The sequence below is a fragment of the Pavona decussata genome, unplaced genomic scaffold, assembly GCF_977016875.1.
Source record: "Pavona decussata unplaced genomic scaffold, jaPavDecu1.1 SCAFFOLD_417, whole genome shotgun sequence".
Lineage (NCBI taxonomy): Eukaryota > Metazoa > Cnidaria > Anthozoa > Scleractinia > Agariciidae > Pavona > Pavona decussata.
This window is the reverse complement of record NW_028145779.1, coordinates 539725-562968: the sequence shown is the minus strand read 5'-3', so window position 1 is coordinate 562968 and position 23244 is coordinate 539725. Positions and strand designations below refer to the sequence as shown.

General features: G+C 39.3%; 2 protein-coding genes across 2 annotated transcripts; one reads left to right on the top strand and one right to left on the bottom strand.

Moving 5' to 3' along the window:
• Positions 1-1962: 1962 nt before the first annotated feature.
• LOC146450873 (zinc finger protein ZPR1-like) lies at positions 1963-15525 on the bottom strand. Its single transcript, XM_085099868.1, has 13 exons — positions 15306-15525; positions 13969-14130; positions 11161-11251; positions 10655-10725; positions 9153-9417; positions 8235-8266; positions 8001-8067; positions 6445-6528; positions 6177-6253; positions 5450-5560; positions 4619-4705; positions 3903-3971; positions 1963-2736 (listed from the first exon to the last, which is right to left on the bottom strand). Exons 1-13 carry the CDS (start codon positions 15405-15407, stop codon positions 2617-2619), a joined length of 1338 nt encoding a protein of 445 aa, XP_084955994.1. The 5' UTR covers positions 15408-15525; the 3' UTR covers positions 1963-2616.
• A 303-nt stretch (positions 15526-15828) lies between these two features.
• On the top strand, positions 15829-22268 carry LOC146450872 (mitochondrial import receptor subunit TOM40 homolog). The gene is made up of 4 exons (XM_085099892.1): positions 15829-16065; positions 18700-18860; positions 20527-20628; positions 21537-22268. The coding sequence occupies exons 1-4, from the start codon at positions 15882-15884 to the stop codon at positions 22080-22082; spliced, it is 993 nt and encodes a 330-aa protein (XP_084956018.1). The 5' UTR covers positions 15829-15881; the 3' UTR covers positions 22083-22268.
• Positions 22269-23244: the final 976 nt, after the last annotated feature.

Genomic DNA, 23244 nt, shown 5'->3' with positions numbered 1-23244 from the left:
AATGGCAGCATTGTTAATAGATATGATGGCAGGTATTATGATTGACTGAAACAAGCGAATAATTATAATGACAAAAGGTGAAAATTGAACACTGAAGAAACGACTTAAATTAAAGATGAAAAACATGGAATGAGGGAATGTGATTTCATGCATTTTTCCGCGCCTTTCTTTTTCAAAGGCTGGAGTTCATTAGTTGCTGGTTGCCAGACCTCCATAAAGGGTGTCCAACCGACTCTGTCTTGGACGTGAATTCTGCCTATAAATTTTGAGGGACAGGAACCAATTTATAAGGGAAACTACATGGGAACTTAGTTGCAGCGATTTCAGTGGGATCGACATGTCCATGTAACATAAAGCATAACATTCGTTAGATGGATTCACTGGTGTTGTTCCCAATCTAACAGCAATCACTTACTTTACACCAAGATCGCAACAAACTAGGAAGCGCCAACTTCACATAGGTAGAGCGAAGAACTTGTCGAGAGCGAATGCTACTTAATTTGTCTGTAATGAGCTATACGTAGAATTCCGAAAGTAACGTTAATTTTTCATCTTGGCACACCCGAAAGCAGCGGCCAATCGAGAATAACAACTCAATAACTGAATGAAAATATCGCATATTGTTTGATCAAACATTTCAAGTACCACTCTTAACTCTACAATACCATCCTACAAATAGATTGTCCGTATTTCGACCACCTTACAATATGATTAAAGTATTAAACAACGATTTTCAATTCCAGTATACAGCAAGGGGAACGGATAACACCTTGGAAACGAGGGGGTGGATACCTGTATTCAAGAACGACAACATACGAGAAGTCAGGAACTTATGACCAGTCACGTTACTACCGGCTTTGAGCAAGGTTGACGAAACATTTTTGAGCAAGCAAAACACTGAGTATATGGATCCAAAACTGAGCCACGTCCTCTCACCTTACACGAAGAACAATGGATTAAACGGCTTACAAGTAGAGAACTGGAAAAACAGACCTAGACTGTAAAAGAGTTCTACGTGTCTTATCGAAATTATGAAATTAAAGACAGAAAGCAAAGCATACTTTCGTATAGGGCGAAGATGTCCATAAAATCCTGATCTAGCATTTACAAAACAAGGGATGCTTTCAAAATGCTTAATTTGTCATTTCAGAAAACAAAGTGGTTTCTGTCGAAACGGCTTGCACTACATTGCAGAGGATACCTCCTTTCCAAAGTTTACTATGGTTTAATATACCGTTTAAAATCTATACCGGGGTGTTTACGAGATCGAATATTCAATTATCGGGGTCGCAAATTAATAACCGAATTTAGTTTCCCATTTCCGACCTCCTGAATACTCGTTTTTCCGGCTTCGGAATTGTATTCTCGGAGTCAAAATTTATGCGCAGACACCTGGAATCTCTCCTACAGATCACACGGGTACAAATTCAATAAGTGGGATCGTTTACCACACTGCAAATTGCGAGTGGACAATTTTCCCGGGGCCTTGTCAAGGTAAGAGAGAGAGAAACAAACGAACGAACAAAAGGGTTTTTGACTAAGCGGGGAAGGCAAATCTTAGCTGGGGCTGTTGGAACCAAACAGAAAACTGGGAGTAACCACGCATATTTTCAGAGATATCAAGCAACAATAGTGCGAAAAAAAAAACGAAAAATTAAAATAGAACAATGTATGGCATTTTCTGTCCAAATGGAAGGTCAGTTTTCTCTGAACTATGCTAACTAAGATTTACTGTAGCTCTGCCCTTTAGTCTGGTCCTATGTGTATACTTTGTTCTAATTATTTAACTGAGGGAGCCCATTTTTTATCTAAAGCCCGGTGGCTTCCCATGGGCTTCCTCGCCATTAAAAATAATAATAATTTGCATTTGTAAACTTTTTTTATGGCAAAACAATAAACTGAAACTGAACTGAAACTGAAAAGATTGAAAGTATCAATGCACAAAATTTATATTACACGGGGTGTCTATACTGAAGCTATTTATTGAGAGCTAATCGTTAATTGACAGTAATTTTATTTGACGAACCATTTTTTTTCCACAATACGTCACGCAAGTAACACGTAACGTAAATGAGAAAGTAACGCAGAACAAATTCCAGCGATGACGACGGCTATGAAACTAACCGCTTTCCATATCAACCAGATTCAATGACCGAGCATTGTTTTTTAACACACGTCTTCGACCAAATAAAGCTAGCGACAAACTGGGCGATTTTTAACGATGGCAATGTCGATATCGGCGTAGGCTCCTTCGCAGACGTGTTTTTTTGCTGGTCACGTCACACACATTCGCCTACTGTGCCCACTCCCGCGATTTATATCAAAAAAAGGAGAACGACAACGAAGTAGAGTGGAAAATCACCACGTTCAACGTAAAATAACGGGGTGATCTGCACCATGTGAAACGTCTTTCAGGGTTGGTAGAGAGAACAAAAGAACAAACAACAGAACAATGCTCCCAACCCCAAAAAACAGCGCAGCTGTAGGTCATCAGGGTCCATTGAAAATAGAGCTTTTGAAAGTTGCAGGTCAACTGAAAAAATCTCACAGTGTGCGACGGATGGAATCCCCTAGTGTGTCGATGGTTTAATCATCAAATTCGAGCGCCAGTTGTCTTTAAGCTTCTTCATATCCTTCAGTCTTCATGTCTGAAATCCCGAGTGAGTCTTCTTGTTCCGCTGTTCTGTCGTAATGAACAATCTCCAACTCTGGGTCTGGGTCGGGTGCGTACAGATTCTGTAGAGGATAAAGGGCTCAATCAGCAAGCCAGCCGGCAAGCAAGCAAGTACTCGATCGATCGATCAATCAATCAACACCCCAGGAGGGTTACCCCTTGCAATATTTGGTGGGGATGCTCTGTGCTCGGCCCACTCTTTCAACAACCGGGCCCTGGGGCCCGTTTCTCGAAAGACCCGGTAACTTATCGGGCCCGACAAGTGTCTTTGGTGATAAATGTTTCTTAGCAGAAGTCCATTTTTGTTAGCTTTGAATACTAATTTTTAAAACCTTATAATTCTATGAAAACATTGGCCAAGTATCATGTCTCTAATCACTGTGTAATCGGCGAAAAAACATTTAAAAATGTACTTATCGGGCCCGATAAGTTACCTGGTCTTTTGGGAAACGGGCACCTGGCTCCTAAACTTCATACCCATTTTCAGACCTGGGGGCCGTTTCTCGAAAGTCCCGGTAACTTACCGGGCCCGGTAAGTGTCTGGTGATAAATGTTTCTTACAGAAGTCAATTTTTGTTAGCTTTGAATACCAAAATTTTAAATCTTATAATTCTATAAAACCATTGGCCAAGTACCATGTGTGTAATCACTGTGTAATCGGCGAAAAAACTTTTCAAAATATACTTACCGGGCCCGGTAAGTTACCGGGACTTTCGAGAAACGGGCCCCTGGTCTCTAGGATCCATTCCCATTTTTGAGACTTTCAGACCGAAATGGTTAAAATCTATACCCTATTTCAGAGCAAAAAAGGCTTAAAATCCATACCCTTTGGCGCCGCACATACCTACGCACAGACCTATACAGCTTATATCGGAGAGTACCCCCCCCCCCCCCCCTCTTCCCCCGCTTGGATGAGCACATACTACGTTCTCAAACTTGCTAATAATTCATGAAGAAAAACGAAAGGATGGTTTTACTACCATAATAGCCTGTGTGGCAGGTGTTAGTAAGTTCTACGTGGACGTGAGCGATGTTTGAATCTCATTGTCATTTTTTTTTACTGCTGGATGGAGGGGTGGCTAGCAATAAAGACACCATCTTTTGAGGTTGAAGAAGGGGGGTGCAGGCAGAGGCCACAATCTATTTTGTGGTTTGATGCCTCCTGTTCGAGTATAGTAGTTTTGACCTCTTCCCTTGATGAATTTCCAAGACAGCAAACGAGTTTTACCTGGATGTAGCTGTTACCGGCGGGATCATCTAGTGTAATCTGTACACCCATCTCTTCACCATTGATGATCTACGAAGAAGAACAAGGTCAACAACGCATCATGCTAGAGTCATTTAAGAAAGGCGCCTCCTTCCACACCGCCATCTACTGTGTGCTCCTTTAGCAAAGACTACAAAATATCAGGGTAGTTTTCGTATGAATGGTGCTCGTCCATTAGTTATTGGCTTCGCTTGTTGTCACGTGACTAGACAATATGTAATCACGTGACAACGTGGAGCTCACTTGTGAGATACGGTCGAAAGTTACGCTTTGCTCTAATTTCTCAGACCTTGTGACAAGAATTTATTATGAGAATGATGTATTATTCAGTAAGTGACACAGCCATACTCGGAAAAAATCCGAGTGCTCCTATCAGGAATATTTTATATCTTATATCTAATTATTATTATTTTCTATGATGTGTATGATTGATATGTATTATTATTATGTATTATTATTATTATTATTATTATTATTATTATTATGAATTTCACTAGGTATAATGCGCATTTGATCATATTTACATGTTAATTTGCACAGTAGAAATATTAAGTATTGTTGTTAAGTTAGTTTCTATATCTGTTCTGCAGACAATGTGGAACAAAGTTTTTTGTCTTAGGAAACAGTATAACAATTAAATTAATAGTCATTAGAAAATCCCGTATATTTGCACCAACCTTGTCTAAGCCAGTCATAAATGACTTCAGCTTCTCATTAAATAAGGCAGGGCTATCTCCAAGGCCAAACGGATTCAGTGATTGCAACTGCAAGAGAACGAGAAAACAAATATGACCGTAAGAATACCCAATAAGACATGCCTGTTTGCAAGGGGTAGGGTACTGGGCAGCTGAGAGAAAGTTTACTCAGGTATACAATGTTATTTTTAAGAAGGGTTACTCTTTTCGGCTAGTAGCCTGGACAACGTTATATGTGTCGCACCTCTGTTAACTCGATAAGTAGAATTCGAAACTGAAAATTGTTTTAACCCGAAAACCTTATTGTAGTTCAACCTAATGTGGTGCAAGTTCAACTTACCTCACCTTTCACTGAATAAGCGCCTCCCCCCACCCCCTCTTCCCCAATAAGTGCCTACCCTCAATAGAGGTATATCTTGACTTCTTGTCCATATTAAACTGAAGCATAAGCCTCAACAGGGGGCGGGTATAAGTGTAATTGTACAGTATTTAAGGGGGAGCAGGGATGGCGTAGTGGTGAGAGCACTCGCCTCCCACCAATGTGGCCGGGGTTCGATTCCCGTACTCGGCGTCATATGCGGGTTGAGTTTGTTGATGGTTCTCGTCCTTGCTCTGAGAGGTTTTTCTCCGGGTACTCTGGTTTTCTCCTCTCCTCAAAAACCTTCTAAAAACTTCTAAATTCCAATTCGATTTGAAAAGTGTCCCTAATAAGTGCTCTGCACTAAAGACATTGACATTTAAACAAAGTGATTTATTTATTTATTTATTTATTTATTTATTTATGCAGAGAAAGTGAGAATGAGTATTTCAGACCTGATCCTTCATACTGGTTAGTAGACCCTCTAAAGTCGTGAATTGTCCAGACAGCGTTCCAGCGGTGGACACGAAATCCAATGATGGAATTCGCACCTCACAGGTTTCAGACTGAAAGAAATTCATTCAGTCACACAGTTGTTAGCTTTAACTACAGACGTCTAAATAAAATAAACTAGAATAAAATAAAGCTAAGAAACAAACTGCGTACTAAACATGCTACGACTTTTATAAAAATTTAGCAAATTTACTGAAATCGCTCTTCATTATTTTTACTGGCTGTTTGCATAAACAACGGCGTGAAAAGTGGGAAATGACATCATTAAGATCCTCACTAGTCCCAGATGTAGTTTCCATGAATTTTACGAGTGGTGTGTTTTCCAGTAAAACACTCGTGTCTAATAAAACAGGGCGGTTTTCAATTGAGTGTCTAAAGTAATTTTGCGTTTGCTTTGGTTTTGCATCACTACGCTCTGTGATTGGATAACAAAACTCGCACAACTTTCTAAACCAACGGGAATCCAAATTAAAACCAATCGTGTTCTGGCCGCACGCGTTTTCCCGCGCTTGGCGCCAGTTACATGTATTTGCTTCGAATTCTTATTGGCTTTGTGTTGATAACATCCGTTGCGATTGGCCAGAGTAATTACTTTGGTTTTGGTTTTACGACACTCAAATTGGAAAACGCTCTAAGAAGAAATACACAACACTGGCAAGTTAACAATACCTTAAGAACATCCCTGTTGAGATCCACAGGATCCGTTATTGTCAGAGTAAGTTTGCTTCCCTTTGGTTCAATTCCAGCTGAAGAAAGAAAATTGTCTTTTAGCCTAGTAACCGACAGTAAGTCAGAACGGAACTCTTTTACCTTAGCCCAATAAAAGCTTGGTTATCCCCCCCTCCACCGTACCTTCAGGAAAGTTACACTCTACCTGCAACCACACTTACAGTTACGTGCCAACAATACACATCACACGCAAAGTTCAGCAACTTACCGCCTGACTTGACTTCATTGGTCTTGTGTCCACAAGCGTCACATGTTGTGGCCATGACAATCACTTCCTTGAAGTGAGGAACAGCTAAAGTATGAGTTAAGGCCATTAACCGAAAATGCAACATAATTAATTGTAAGTAATGAGCAGTTTTCAATGTGTTGAAAGTAATTCGTGTTTGCATTAGTTTTGCGTTTCTGCGGTCTGTGATTGGTTGGCAAAAGTCGCGCCACTTTCTTAACCAATGAGAACCAAAACCAAAACCAATCGTAACTTGCTTGCACGCGTTTTCCCGCGCTTGGCGTCGGTTGCATGTATTTGCTTAGAGTTCTGATTGGTTCATTGCACTGTTTGCGTCTGCTGTGATTGGCCACAGTAATTATTTTGGTTTTCAGACACTAAGGGTGCATTTGATTGACCCTATTCCAGAATAGGAATACATACAATGATGACAAGAATTCCCTCATATTTAGGTTTTTTGAGTTACTGGCCCCAGTTGTTCAAAGGCCGGATAACTTTATCCGCTGAATAAGGCACTCTTCAGCGTCTAAAATATACTTCACGTTAAATGTTGTGCACGGTTTTCGTACATTCCCCAACTAAGCAGTGGTTAGAGTGTGCATATTTGCTTGTGCACGAGGAAATACTGAAATCTTTGCACAGATTGAAACTGTCGGATAGTGACTTATCCACTGGATAAAGTTATCCGGCCTTTGAACAACTGGGGCCTGGAGTACACAATAGCTCTTAAACTATCATGCGTCAGCGAAAGTTTGCAAAGATGTCTTCTCAAATTTATCTAAAAAGAGAATCTAACAGCTATTTCACTTATTCTTATTCCGGAAACCTGCTCTTATTAATCTGGTAAATCTACACAGTACTGCGTAAAACAATAGTCCTGCTGTAGTTGCATCATGCTACAGAAACTCGGTTAAACTTGGGCGTGATGAGCCACTTAGGCTTCAAAAAACCATTGGGATCTTGTTGTTGTTGTTGCTGACTGTCTGTTGTTGTTGTCATTGTTGTAACTGCTATCAATGTTGCTGCACATCTGTATTGACAAATTTGATGAAGAGATAAAGGCAAAGCAGAGTTTGGATGCAGTTCAACTAAAAGGTTCATCTAATTCCATCTAAATTGAAAAATTTTACTAATTTTTTCCCGAGTATGCCTGTGTCACAAGTATGCCTGTATACAAGTACATCATTCTCATTTATTTACCAGGCTTAAAATATCCCACCACATTTATTCCATTGCGCAATTATGCCACACATGACATTCCAATCCTAGCAGTATGTAGGATGTTTGTTCCATGAACCTAGTTTAATGGCCTTAGCTCTCATGAGTCTCCTGTAGCTCAGTGGTAGAGCATCCGAACTAGTAATCGGAAGGTTCGACTCCTGATAGGAGCACTCAGATTTTTTTCCGAGTATGCTTGTGTCACTTACTGAATAATACATCATTCCCTACTTTACAAATAGTTGACTCCTTGGGTTCAAATCATGCCATCAGCACAATCTATTAAACACTGCTTTTTAACCCTTGTTTACAAAGGATACCAACAACTTTCATCCTTGTCTCTGTGGGAGCATTGCAAGCTGTACAATTTGTTGGGAAGCTTAAGACCTAAAAGGAAAGAAGACAAAAGTATAACTATTAAAAATATTAACAGAGGCAGGAAAAAAAAAATGTTTTTCCTTGACTTTTCTCTCACTGTGGCAACTTTGTCAGACTTAAACTGCTCTGCTGATGAACTTTATTGCACCATAGATACTGAATAGAAAAATTCTAACCTCATCTTTGATATAATTGTCTTCGTCTTCCTCTGTTAAGAAATAAAAAAGAAAAATGGTCATGATCACTGTCACTCTCATTGCCATCATAAGACAATCATCATCATCATCATCATCATCATCATCATCATCATCATCATCATCATCATCATCCAGATTAAGTCTGTGATAGACTTATCTAGTACCCTTGCAAGCAAGATCTTGACAGGTAAGTTACTAATCACATGGTTACGTACCTGTGAGCTTGTGGTAGACAACAGATTAAAAATATTTATAACAAGTGGTTTGCATTTGATATTTTTTAAACCCTGTAGCTACGTGAGAATGGTGTATTATTCAGAGTGACACAGGCATACTCGGAAAAAGGAAATCTGAGTGCTCCTATCATGAGTCGAACCTAAGACCTTCCGATTACTAGTTTGGATGCTCCACCACTGAGCTACAGGAGACACATGGGAGCTAAGGCCATTAAACTAGGTTCATAGGACACACATCCTGCATACTGCTAGGATTTGAATGTCAATGTTTGGCATATGCGCAAATATGGAGTTAATGTGATTGTATATTTCAAGCTTGGTGAATGCATGAGAGTGATGTTAACTATTCAAAATGGCACAGGGATACTTGGAAAAAGAAAATCTGACTGCTGCTATCAAGAGTCCAACCTAAGACCTTCCTTTTTAGACCTTCACGTAGCATTCTTCCCGCGAAGTTATCCTGCCACAGATCAAGAGCAGAACCACACATCTCAAAGACATTCATACTTTCGAACTTTGCATCCTAAATTTATAAGCCTTCTTCCTATATATGTGGTGAAATGATGTCTTAATATCTACTGTTAAAGCCAAAGCCTATTAAATTTGGTCATAAGTAAATGGCCGTACTAAATTTCTAAACATTTTAGAAACCTGCTCAAACCTTTCTCATTCTCTTTTTCTTCTGCTTCTTCCTCGACTGTTTCAGTAGTGGACGGCTGCAATCCTAGCTTGACATCTTGATCCGGTTGCCGTGTGTAGTACTCAACAGTCATATGAGGGTCTCTTTCAGGGGCCTGAGGATTTTCTATAAAGCTGTTACCTGAAGCATCATCCACAATTAGAGTGAACTTCATCTCTCCATTACGGCATTTTGTAAGCTCTGCTATAATGCCATCGATCTTAGCAGCAGTTGCCGGATCAACAATCTGTTAAAACCGAGAGAAACAGGAACCGGAATACAAGCGATAAACAAAATAACTTGATTCAACAGAGGACAGATGTTATGAAATTTCCAGTTTAATGCAATGCACACCAAACATAAAGGCCAATTGTACAGTAGATAATTTTTTTCTTCCCTTTATTTAAGTACCACACATTACTTACAACACTAACATTGCTTACCATTATACTAACATTATTTACAAAAATAATATTTCTTGCAATAGCGTAACATTACTAGCTTTAAACACCAACACAATAAATTCTAATGTTAGTTGTGCTAGTTATTTTTTGCTTCATATAATTTCCATTTTATTGAAGATAAGTCATCCCCAACTATTGTTAACGTGATTACAAACATAAGGTTTGTTATGCTCTAAATGTACAGTGGAACTTCGATTTAATAAATCTGTATATAAAGAACAATATTCTCCTACATGACCTTTTAAAATGTATGGAAAAAAACCTCAATAAAACAAACCCTCAACACAACAAACCAATTTCCCTTGTCCCTTTGCACTTCATTAAATCAAGGTTCTACTGTAAAGGACCAATAAAATACATGTGTGTTTGCTACTGACAAATATCCAAAGTAGCACACCAGACACCCAAAACTAAACTTTGATGTTTGCTTTAAAATAAGCTACAATCCCACACATCATCACAATTATCATTGTGACTGGCCCCCTTCTTCCAGACCAGAAAATAGGAACTCGAAGGGAATGTCACGGGGATCTGCTGTCATTTCAAAACCTAGAAACGTTTTACTACTAGTGGAAACCTTAAAAATAATAATGTGGTCCAGTTTTGTTAAAAATTACCACCCCAGTATGCTAAAACTCTTAATGAGTATCTCTAGCCACAGATGGACTGGATTGGAATGGATTGCAACTCGAAAAAAATTAGGCTTAAACTTTTATAACGTTGTTGCATTGTCGTTTCCAAAAAGTGCTGGAACAGATTATGAGTTGCTCCAGCTTTCAAGAATTTAGTTGATATAGTTCTCTTGCCTTGGTATTCTAGAGTTTGCTTTTAGACAAATGGAGGTGTTGCTGCACCATTTTAACCAAAAATTTTCAAAACTCCTGCAACACTTTCCCTTCAAATCCCACACACAGCAATCCTTGAAGGAATGTGATGCTAATTAGTACTTAAATCAAGTTTAACAATAAATTATTGTTAAATGCAAATTAGAGTGACAATAAAAATGTTTGGTTAAATTACCTTTCGCACTGGTTGACCCTGTTCCAAACCACTAATAGCTCTTTCCAAGAGTCCCTCGATAGTGTTAAATTCTAGGAGAAAAGGGGCAAGCATGCACATGTTAATGTGCAATGTTGCGAACTATTCTTAACAGTGGAACCACTCTCAAGACCTTCACATATGAATCCACGCAGTTTAATACACAGTGTATATTAGCGAGAGCCTGTCAAAGCAGGGGAGGGGAAGAACTTACAGTATTAAGAAATCTTATCCCTTTACAGGGGTCTTATTAAAGTGGGAACAAACTTTAACAGTAAATATTCTTACAGCTGTACTAACCTTACTATTCCCACCCTCACTTCTCAACAACTGATCTACCTACCTACAAGCTAAGTGTACTAGGTCTATTTCTAGGAGGTTCACAGGTTACAAGAAGTTGTACATTTATTTTGTCAGGAGCCACTGGCTTATGTGTGTGTTTGTTTATTAATTGTCTGTTTTATTTTTTTGTTTTAACAAATACTAACCTCCTTTCTGAGAAAAAGCAGGACTTTCAAAATCTAGTTCTGGAATGCGAAATGATGCTGCATCTGACTTCACAACCTGTCTGTTTAGGTCCTGTAAAAAGTGGCACATGGGCATCAAGGCTGCATTACAATACAACTGAAATAATGGTGTGTGACGTGGCAGAGGGAATAAATGACAAAAAGAGCAGATCCCGCAAGCTTGCAACACCCCCACCCCCCCCCCCCCCCCGGGCAAAAAACTTCCACTTGTCCGCCCGTCCGAGACGAGTACTCTCGTATCTCGGACAAGTGGATTTCCAAAAGCACTTGTCCTACGGGATGTTCTTTTCTACTGAGGTCTGAGTTCCCAAGCATTTTGGACATTGTAAACTAGCCTGAGTTTCGCGAAGTTTGGTTTCTTTTCACGGCAGCTTTCCCGTTTTCGCTTATGTTTTCCAAGAATATCTGGTTCTGTTGTTTCGATGAAGACTGGGATGCACACACCATATATGGAAATGACGACCCTGTTTGAGACAAGGTGAACGATGCAATTACCGTTGTGGCAAGTTTTGTGATTATTAAAGAAGTAATAAAACCTGTGAAAAAATATGAAGAAAGTCGAATTCGAAAATTCCAACCAACATGGAAAAAAGAATTTCCCTGGGTTAAAATTGACACGGAGAAGAATGAAATGTTCTGCATTGTGTGCCGCAGGTATCCAACAGTAGCCAATAAAGCGAGCCGGCTTTATGTCGGCATCAATGGATCGTACCTCTACTGATTTTCGCCGTGATTCTCTTGTGAGTCACGAGAAGAGCCATTCTCATTACTTTTGTTTTCAATGAGCTAAAAGCGAAGAAAAACCAGAGCAGGCACGGCTACAGCGAATAAGCCGTAAAATCGATGAGGAGTCAAAGGAGTCATCTTAGATCGCAGTTTTAATGCCTCATAGATGTGCTGCATTTTCTCAAGTCGTGTATAAAGAACGTGAGTGATCCCCGATGTGTCTGTATGAAATGGTGTTGTATTGAAAAGTGCAAAGAACAACATAAATTGAAATAACTGCTAAAATAAATACTCGAGATGTGGTACAAAACAGATTATGCAATTTCTACGTTTTTTTTTTGACATTTTGTTGTTCACTTTAATAATTATTTCGGACTAGTAAATTTAACTTTTGAACAACCAGAATCTGAATGTTACTCGTCCAGTGGACAAGCGGAAAAAAAAAAAGTTTTTTGCCCTGCCCCCCCCCCCCACCCCTTAAAAAAAAAAAAAAAAGCAAAGAAGGACACAAACAGAAACAAAACTAGCCACCATACACCAAAGATTAACCACATTTAAATGCCCTATATGTAGGCAATTTTTGATGAACCAACAGTCCCAAGTGATGTGTCTTGAATTTATTGTAACTACTGTAGTTATAGTGTACATGTAGTTGGTTACATACTGTACACTTAAGTTACAGTCAATATGCATGTAGTCAGCAGTACTTGAAATTAGTGGTCGTCCGAGACGACCAAAAAGTTTACTGGGCAACCAATTTTTAGTAAAATTAAGAGGCTGGTTGCCCGGGGAAAAAAACAACGGACAACCCAGCCAAAAATAGAAAATAAATGAACCATAAACAGCACGCGACTTACGTGACGGTTTTGTTTTGTCAATGTCCGATAGTGTGAAGTTAATAATAATAAATTTTTCTCAGCTAAGCGTTTTCCTGTGTTTTGGATATCTGTAAATTTAACAAAACATTGCCAGGTACGAAAATGTAAGAGACAAATGCAAAGTTTCATGGCTGGTGGCGATCAAGTTCAAAGATGCCATTTTGAATATGCCACAAATTAAACCCAGACTTCTGCGAAAACCATTGCCGCACACTAAGAACTATGGGATTAGTTCAAGCTTGACCGCCATGTGATTACATCTCAAGCTCTACACGGCGTGTAATCGTTACCATAATTGTTCTCAAATTCTTTATTTCGGTTTTGATTTTTTATGTCTTCAATTATACAATACAATACAAGTGTTTTCTTTCACAGAGTGGAAATGTGGCGTTTTTTGACTGGTGTAAGGCCGCCTCCTCAAAAGAAAGCTAAATTGAGCGATACATGCAGATGCATGGTACGAGAAAGAAAAGAGAAAACGAGAACCACGGCAGACATGGAAAGACAAGCGACCTTAGTTGCAGTTCACACCAAATGGCACGATGATTTACAATTATTGTGTTGACGCAAAATTTTTTTTCTAACGGGCAACCAATGATTCATCGGGGCAACCAAATTCATGGATTCGGTTGCCCGGGTTTTGAAATAGGGACAACCTGGATTTTTTTTTGATTTCGAGCACTGAGTCAGTCAGCCAATCAGTCAGCCAGTCAGCCAGCCAGTTAGTCAGTCAGTCAGTCAGTCAGTCAGCCAGGCAGCCAGTCAGTCAGTTGTCAGTCAGTCAGTCAGTCAGTCAGTCAGACAGCCAGTCAGTCCATCAGTCAGCCAGGCAGCCAGTCAGTCAGTCAGTCAGTCAGCCAGTCATTCAGCCAGTCAGGTAGCCAGTCAGTCAGTCAGTCAGCCAGCCAGCCAGTCAGTCAACCAGTCAGCCAGCCAATCATGTAGCAAGCCAGCCAGCCGACCAATTAGTCAGCCTCAGTCCGCCAGCCACCCAGGCAATCAGTCAGTCAGCCAGTTAGTCTGCCATTCAGCTAGCCAGACAGTCAATGACTGTCAGTCAGCCAGCCAGCCAGCCAGTAAATCGGTCAGTCAGCCAGCCAGCCAGCCTGCCTTTCAGCAAGCCATTCAGGCAGTCAGTTAATTATTCAAGACCAAAGATTTGCACCTTTGCTGATGATACAGACAGTGTGATTGTACAACCCTGATCTTGTATCCTTCCTGCTGATTGCACTTCATTGTTAGCATACCCACAGTGGGAGCACTCAAACGATGAAACAATTATTTCTCTGAAGAAGGGAATTCGCGTGAGCAGTAATCTGGTAGTACCCTGTCAAAAAGCCAAACAATGCAACAGTTTTAATCTGATATCCTGTGCACTTCACTCAAACATGAGACATCCATAATTTGTCTATCATTAATAACTGCATTAGTGCTGCAAAAGTCTTACGGGTGATTTATACGGCAGGATGCTTGTTGCATGCGACAAGCTTACGGCAGGCCTACGACACGAATTGTTTTGTGCAAATCAAACCTACAACTCGCTTACGACTGCCGTGTACATCACAAAAAATGTCGTAGCATTATAAACATGCTTTAAAATCCTATGACAATCGTAGAGATAGGCAATGTTGAGTGACAAGAGTTGTGTGCGATTTTTTGCATGACGCGAGCAGTGCACGCTCTAGAAATCCCATGGGACAGTCGTAAGCAAAAGTTGTACCATCTAAATCGGCCTTTAGAAACTGTGGTGAATGTGCATGTGAAAATAAACTCAACTAATACACTTGGTGCAGGACGTGCATGCATGAGGGCATTTTGGCTTTGAACATAAAAATTATTATTAAGACCAGACAATTGATGTCATATCCCCTCCCCATGATACATGTAGGTCCATACAAGCGATAACAATAATCCCAGAATACATAGTTATGACCAACATGTAGATTATCGATTGATCAAGAAAATCGACAGCACCTACATAAACGTTAAGGCCGATTTAGATGGTACAACTTTTGCTTACGACTGACGCATGCGATTTCTGGAGCGTGCGCTGCTCACTCGTCACTCAACGTTGCCTATACCGACGATTGCCATCTTTTAAAACCTACGACATTTTTTGTGACATACACGACAGTTGTAAGCGAGTTGTAGGTTTGATTTACACGAAACAATTCGTGTCGTAGGCCTGTCGTAAGCTTGTCGCATGCGACAAAGTCGTACCGTGTAAATCGCCCTTTACAGATGAAGTTAAGCTTAAGTTTAGTTACACTTAAGCTTATCGAATAATATATAGATCGAACGGTTTACAATATCGGGTTTTTTTTTTATCAATTGCTTAACCCTGTCGGGTGCAGCAAAACAGCAGTACAAATTGGGTATATATCAATACAAATCCGAAAGGGAAATTATACCCATATATTGTTATCCTAATTTAATTTTCCAGGAAAAAAAAAGCTGTCGTGAAACAACACAGGTCTCCATGCCATACTCCAGCATACTCACGTTTTCGTGGCAAGCTACGCAAAAGCTCTCAACGGTGGTTACGTTATCCTCGTCATCGGCATCGATGTCCCGAAATAGTGGCTCTTTAGGTTCTGTATCCATCACGTAAGATTAAACTCCAAGCAAAAACAAAAAGGTCTACAATACATTCTAAAGTGACGATCGTCATGTACATGTGCTGAGGAGAGATCGAGAGAAACGTTGTGTAAGCAAGCAGAACATGTCCTTGGAATGCTGCACGTTCTCGATTTCTTTGAATGGGTGTGCAAGACCCAGTTTAAAATATAAAAATATTAATGAATGTTTATTTTGACAAAAAAATAGCCCAAGTTCACGATCTTATTTCGATATTACTTTATTCTTGCAAGAAAAGTGAAGAAAGGACGTTTAAGTTTAGCTTACAACAAAGACCGGTCGGCTCATAACTCGTTGGCTTCTCTTCGTGAAAACGAGGTTGAATAGGATCCAGTCTTTCATTGATTCTCGTCCCAGTCTTTCGCGTGTTCCAATATGGCAACCAATCGAAGAGCCAATCAGATTACATCAGCGTTTTGCACATGGTTCACACGATCAAAGATGGGGAATGTGCTTGCTGCTTCGCCGACGAATCCCTCGTCTTCTAGCAATGTTGCCTCAATGCCTCCTCCTCCCCCGCTCACGGCACCTCCTCCAGTAGAAGAAAAGCAACAATCGGCGGAGAAAAAGACCGCAGACAACAACAATCCAGGGACTTACGAAGACTTACATAAGGCGTGCAAAGGTAGGTTTCGCCAGAACAGTCAACTTGAATTTAGCCGGCTTCGTGGATTTCCTGGTCTAGGCTAGCAGACTCGTAGACTGCTTTATATTATGCCAAAGAAAATGCATTTGTTTTGCATTTGGATCTCGTAGTATGAAAACGTTCGAACTGATTAGGATGAGCATAAACCAACGTGTAGATTATTTTACCACTATATTGGTGCACAAAATAATTTTAACAAGTCTAGCCCCTATAAATTTATCTACAAAAGAACTTTGAATACGTTAAAAACAAACATCAATTTAATACCTGATCGGTCGTAAATGGAAACTTATCAATACCCAAGCAATCTACCAAGACAGGACAAAGATCTTTCTTGTACAGAGGAGTACATGCCTGGAGCTCCTTTATGATTATCTGTTGACGCTAGACACTAGCTAGGGCTTGTATTTTAGACAAGTGAAAAAAAATTAAGTTAGGGATAATTTTTAGGGTTTTTCCCTTTTTTTACTTAATTTTAAACCTGTTCGATTACCTTGTTTAACTTGGTTTGTCACTCTTAAATTTCTTATTAAACTCTGTATTTTATATTTACACTATATTATTAAGGGCCACCCTAATTAACCATTGTGTTAGCTTCTCTGGTGTTACCCTCATTAAATATTTATTAATTAATTAATATTGTTATTATTATACTGTTTCAACCTTTGCGGCAACTTTTCTGAGCTTTTAGTAAAGTCATTAATGTCCAGTCGAGTCTTTGGGTGGTTTATATTGCAGGATCAGAGTCTTCACATAGAATGGCTGATCTATATACTTCAACTTGGTGGTTCCTTTTTCATATCTTCATGATTTCCTTTAGTTTTGTCACATTAGAGTCAGGTCATGTACAGAAGCATTGTAATTATACATATTTGTATGAAACTTCGGTTGTACAACAGTAAACTTAATTTTTTGTATAGAGTGGACTCCCGCTGTGGAGTTGCCATTGTTTCGCCTACAAGTTGTTTCGTCAATGGGGGATTTTTCTGATGTCTTAGATCAGTTTGATGAATAAATGTCTTATGTGTCATGTATTTTAGGGGCTTGCCCTCTTAGTGACTTTCCAGTCGCAGTGTTATTGTTGAAAGAATTAATGAGAAAGGGATAATTTTATTTTAATGACTCGACAGAGATTACCAGGTACAGTTAATGTTTAGAGAACGAGACAGGTTTTAATGTTTTAGTGCCTAATTCATTAGCGAACTGGTTGTTAGCAAAACAACTCATAGGAAAAACAACTGGTTACACATCCGCTATAATACTCAAGGGAAGGCATGCGGTAGCCTACGCATTTTTGCCTCCAAAGTATTGAAATTTAAGCATTGATTACAAATTCAATCAATCACAAATTATTGCAAAGAGCTGTTTCAGTATGATCACAAAGGGTTACCCCAAATTGCAAATGAAACCGATCTGTGCTCCCTTCTTACTTTTTGGTCGTTGGAACTGGCTGAATGTGAACTGAGGTATTTTGATTGCATGATTGTAAAATGGAAAATTGCCTTGCAGCCACACAATTGCAATTGGAATTCTGTTGTTTGCAATAATTATTATGATACATGGATCGCAAACAATGAATATTGCAAGCAGGCATTTTCATGTGATAGCAGAATTTTGGTGGCCAATTTGGCATTTGCCTGCAATTGTCGTGAATTAGTTGCAATCATGTGGAAACCTGGTTTAGGAGTGGCCCTCCCATCCCCTCATTACAGCATAGAGGACAATGGTTCCGACGCTTTATTTGGAATGGCCTGTTCTTTTACATGTGGAAGTTGGTTATATTTTTGTTAGTCGGCAAAACAATATCACACTATCTTTGTGACTTTAACTAGCTCAATTGCCCTGGGAAAAAATGTTTAAAAGATCTATGAGGCGTACAGTTGGAATAAATGAGGCTGCTTATTACTGTAAGCCTTTATGGCTTTCTTGTTTATGCATGAAGCATGCTCATAGTACCCCTTATACAACAAACAGTGAGCATGAGTAGAGTTTGAGTTGGAAAACGTATACACAATAAGGGTGGGCAAGATATCTGTGCCAAAATCTTGTTCACTCTTCTAACAGTGACCTGGAATGGAAACAAGACTCATAACTATTCAGCTGCAACTCCTCATGCCTGTTCATAATAAGAGCTTGGGGGGGGGGGGGTATCATGTGTATGTCCGTCATTAGGGGGCAATTAAATTATCAAGTTTAGGTACTCTTTGTAAATATGAGCCAATAGCAAGGTAAGGGGGTTGGTCTCTATGGAAACTGTGGTGCTGTGTTGGTGGAGAGTGGAGACAAATATTTTGTTTTATCAACGGAATTGATAAGGTAATTTGACCATCGTAAAGAAATTTGAGTGCTGACGTTTCAAGCATTTAGCCCTTCCACTCTGACAGTGGGTAAACGCTTGATATGCCAGCACTCAAATCTCTTTACGGTGGCCAATTTACCTTTAGTTATCAACTCTGTTGATAAAACCAAACATTCAATAAGATGGCACAGTGTATGTCTGGGACATTTTTGGGACGCTTGTTTTTTAGGACAATTTGGGTACATTTTAATTTAGCCAACTGTTCATGTACACATGGACATTCAAATTTATTGGTGTTTTTCTTTTATTTGTAGATGTCTTTCCTCAGCCATTTGAGGGTTGTAAACTTGTGATAAACAAAGGTCTCAGCAATCATTTTCAAGTCAGTCACACCTTACAGCTCAGTGGGATGGGACCAGGTGCTTACCACTTTGGAGCTACTTATGTAGGAAACAAGCAAACGGGACCTAATGAGGTACCATTGGCAAGTCTGTTGCCTTATGAACTCTAAACTTGTAGGTTATAAGACCTGGGTTATGGTGTTGGTCATCCACCAAGCTGTCATTACTTATATTCCTTAGCCATAAGTAGAAAATGAAAAACCATAACCATATTTTCTTGTCTAACCCTTTGAGCATAATGGTGAACAGCATCTTAAGACTAATTAATTGAAGGGGTGAGAGCATAACCGATCCAAATGACTTTTCAGATCGCTTTGTGTTGTTTTAGCTCAAATTCACTGGAGTTTTGCATGAGGTCTAACAACAGCAACAACAACACTTACTTAAAACAGACAGTCTTGAATTCCTTCAGGAAACATTGCTCCAATGTTTTATCCACTGCTGTGCACTCTGTTTGCAACAAAAACCTATGATTATGGGCAACATTTCCATTTTTATCACAAGACAAAGAGCAAAGCAGTGGATAAACATTGGAGCAAGGTTTCCTGAAGTAATCTAAGGCCTCATGAAAAAACTCTTGTGAGTCTGAGCTAAAACAACCCAAAGGGATCTGATTTGGATCAGCTTTGCTCTCAGCCCTTCAATTTACTTTGTTCAGTGTCAGTACTTGATCAAATGTCAGAGCATTAAAATAATGGAAATAATCATTGAATATAAAATGTAATATTAAAAATGTCATCATTGGATAATGCAATGCCAGAGTTTTTAGAAGTAACAACCATGTTTTCTGGTTGTTCTTGCAAAGTGAAATCTAGCAGTATTTCTTCGTTGTTTTTAATAAACAAAACAATACTATTCCACTCATGCTTGTTGGATACGACATGACTGTAGTCATTTCTCACTCTGTGTGCCATGTTGACTATCTATGGTCTCCTATTCAATGCATGCTCGTTGAATAATAATTGTTTATTAATCTTTGAACAAATTCTTCCAGCTAGTACCATGAGACATCTGTGTGGAGAATGTCTGTCACACCCTCAATGTGCTCCCCTTTCTTAACTAAGCACCACCCTTGGTACCGGAAAAAAAATTATGTAAAATGTGATCCCCACATTGATAGAAAAAAATTAAATTGCACCAGTTTGTAGCTGTTTTAAGGAGCGGAAATAAAAATGATATGCTTGAAGAAAATGATATGGAAATGCAACCCCTCAAAACAAGAATCACTTTTTGGTTTTTCATTGAATATGTTGAGAGCTGAGTCAAGTTTCTTATTGAACAAAGAACAGAAACACATTTCACTTGGTAGATAAGTAATTTATTGCTCTGCTGTGGATAGAGATCTAACACAATACTGAGCCACACAATCAGAGCTCTTCAAACTATGTTGTAAATAATATTACACTTCAACTTTCGACCAAACTAAGAAAAGACTACATGCAAGAGCCATACGAAAATCGCTTTTGTTCTCTCTTATTGTTTGAGGTTCGAGAAATTAATCGTTTCCTCGAAATCTGGTATCGAGATCCTCGAAAAATTCTTCAAGCGTCTCGATACACAATACTCGAAACTCGAGCCTCGAACCTCGATACTCGATTCTCGAAAGCTTCAAGGATCGAGGATCAAGTTTCGAGTCGAGACTGTCAACTTACATTTGCACGGTACTGTATTACAATAAATCTCTGTCACCTTTTGTGACTGCAATTCAAAGATATAACTTCAATCATGATTGTTTTTTAGGCATTTCCTGTTTTGCTGGGAGATATAGATACAAATGGTAGTCTTAATGCTCAAATGATTCACCAGTTTACAGACCGTATCAGAGGAAAGATGATCATTCAGGTAAATATAATGCTTAGTCAGACATTCATACATGTTTCCAATCACATCTGAATACCAGGGCCCAGTTGTTTAAAGCCTGATTAAGCTAATCCTGGATTGTCGTGAATTTTGATTCGAGTTCAATTACTAGTCCATAAAGATTCTTCCAAAATATTTTTGTCCCTTAGTTTTGACTTGGAGTTTCTCTACCATTACCTTAAAGCTAGCCTTAAAAAACATTTTCAACGAACGAAATGAAAACCTCTGTTAACTTTTAATCGTGGATTACCATTAACGGGCTTTCAAACAACTGGGCCCAGAGTTTTCATCTCCCAAATGGGATACCATGAGTCTGGCCATAAGGGTGGCCACTTGTACATGTAAAGGTCCAAGAAAAATGCTTCATTGACCCATAACAAAAGTTAGAACTTAATTTACAAATGAATAAATGTAATTAATTAATTGATTAAAGGGTACTTCCTGAAATATCTAAGAAGCTAACAATGTCAGGGAGCTGGATTAAATATAACCTAAGTTAAATTAAATATTGATAGTGTAGGGACAACAAACCAACATACAAATGCTCACACATTCGCGTACACACACTCCCTGTTTTGTTTTGTTTTTTAAGGGATATCAACTTAGAAGTAGGAAGGAAGTTAAGAATTAATAACAAAATTATATACTGAGGCAGAGTATCATCAATATAACAAAAGATAATTTTGATAATTTATTATAAATTTGCACTAGTCACCAGGTGCAACCCAGCAAGTTTTTCCCCATTTGGTGAACTCCAAATCAAAAACTTGAATTCTGGCAGAGCAACATGTGAAAACAAAGAAAGATTAAACACATACAAAATACATGTATTAGTATTAAAAGACTGTGATTGAAGCCGTAACACAAATTTTCCATCTTTTTATCTGTAGACGCAAAAGTCAGTTTGGGTTCTTGTTCAAAGTGATGCAGAATACAGAGGGAACGATTTCACTGCAAGTCTAACCACTGCAAACCTAGACATCATAAACGGCTCTGGTATCTTCGTGGCACATTACCTTCAAAGAATGGCCCCGCGCATTGACATAGGAGGGGAATTGCTCTACCAATACGGCTCTCAAGTTGCAGCCATGATGTCTCTCGCTGGTCGATACACTTCAGATAGGTGGATAGCTTCAGCGACGGTGGGTCAAACGGGCTGGCATTTAAGTTACTGGCACAAGGGCAATGAAAATGTGAAAGTAGGTGTCGAGTATGAGTTCAACACGAGGGCGCGTGATAGTTCCGTTAGTGCAGGGTACCAGATAGAAGTACCCAAGTCTAATATTACCTTTCGTGGAATGGTGGACACTAATTGGACAGTAGCAGCTATTATGGAAAAGAGACTTCCTCCATTGCCATTCACCTTTGTATTGAGTGGAATGGTAAATCACGCAAAGAATCAATCAAGGTTTGGCTTTGGTCTCAACATCGGGTAACTGCCATTGGCGCTCTAGAATTGTTTTGTTTTTTTTAGCACATGGAATACATTCCATGAATTTGCGTACATTGATAATGTACAATACTACATGAGCATATCCTTATCGTGTCGTGGTACATGTAGCTGTTTTCCACTGTGGAGGCTGTGTTTTTATTTGAAATACATGTAGACTTGGTTCACATTGTTTCTTTGTCTGACTTGTATGGCACATTTGAAATTTGAAATTGAAGCTAATGAATGAAAATTGCTGTGAATTGAACACACCAGCTTTCAAAGATTTTGACTTGGGCATTAAGTTAGTGAAATTAATAGGCCATTTCCGAGTTGCTTTGCACCTCATTATGAAAGAGAGGCTTCGTGCATAGCTTTTGTAATGAAAATTAGTTTTTTTCACATGCAAACCAAATTAATTTTTACATCAACAGCTTTGCGCCTAGCCTCTCTTTCATAATGAGGTTCAAAGCAACACGGAAATGGCCTATGGAACTCGGTTATCTTTTTTTTGTTGTTCATATAAATCAGACGAGTGACTTAGGACGCGTTTCCTTGGTCACTTCAAGAATGGGAGTAGACCTAGTGTTAATGATCATTCGAATGAGAGGGGAAAAAAATAATAAAAAAAAAATGTCTATTCCGAAAGAGGAATGAAAACTTGTCCATTCTGTGCATTGTGCCCCACTTGAACAGAATGGTGGGATAACATTCTAACTATGCTAGAATGAGGATATTTGGCAAAAAGGTGCCAAAACGCCACTCCAAGTCTTCTCATTCAAGAATGGCCTCGTATAAAGTTTATATTCTGTCAGGATCCTGAGGAAGGTTTGTACCGGGGATTTGCACTCCTTGCAGTTCAAACGAAAGGACAAGTGTAATTTTGAGGGGACACGTACTGGGACCCCCCCCCCCCCCCCCTAAATTCAATCACGGGGACTTAAAAATTTGCTACTACGACTAGACATGGGTAGTTTACACGATCATGCAAGACCCCGAGTCTCTACTGACACCTTTGACTGAAATAAATTCCCCGGACTGTCGCTATTAAGGGCACTAGCTCGCGGTCCCGAGGGTGTCTGCAAGTAAGGGAGTTGACTGTAATAGTATATAGTCCTTGTAGTAAGTCTCAGGGCCTTGGACCCTCCTATGTTCAGATCTCTACAGTA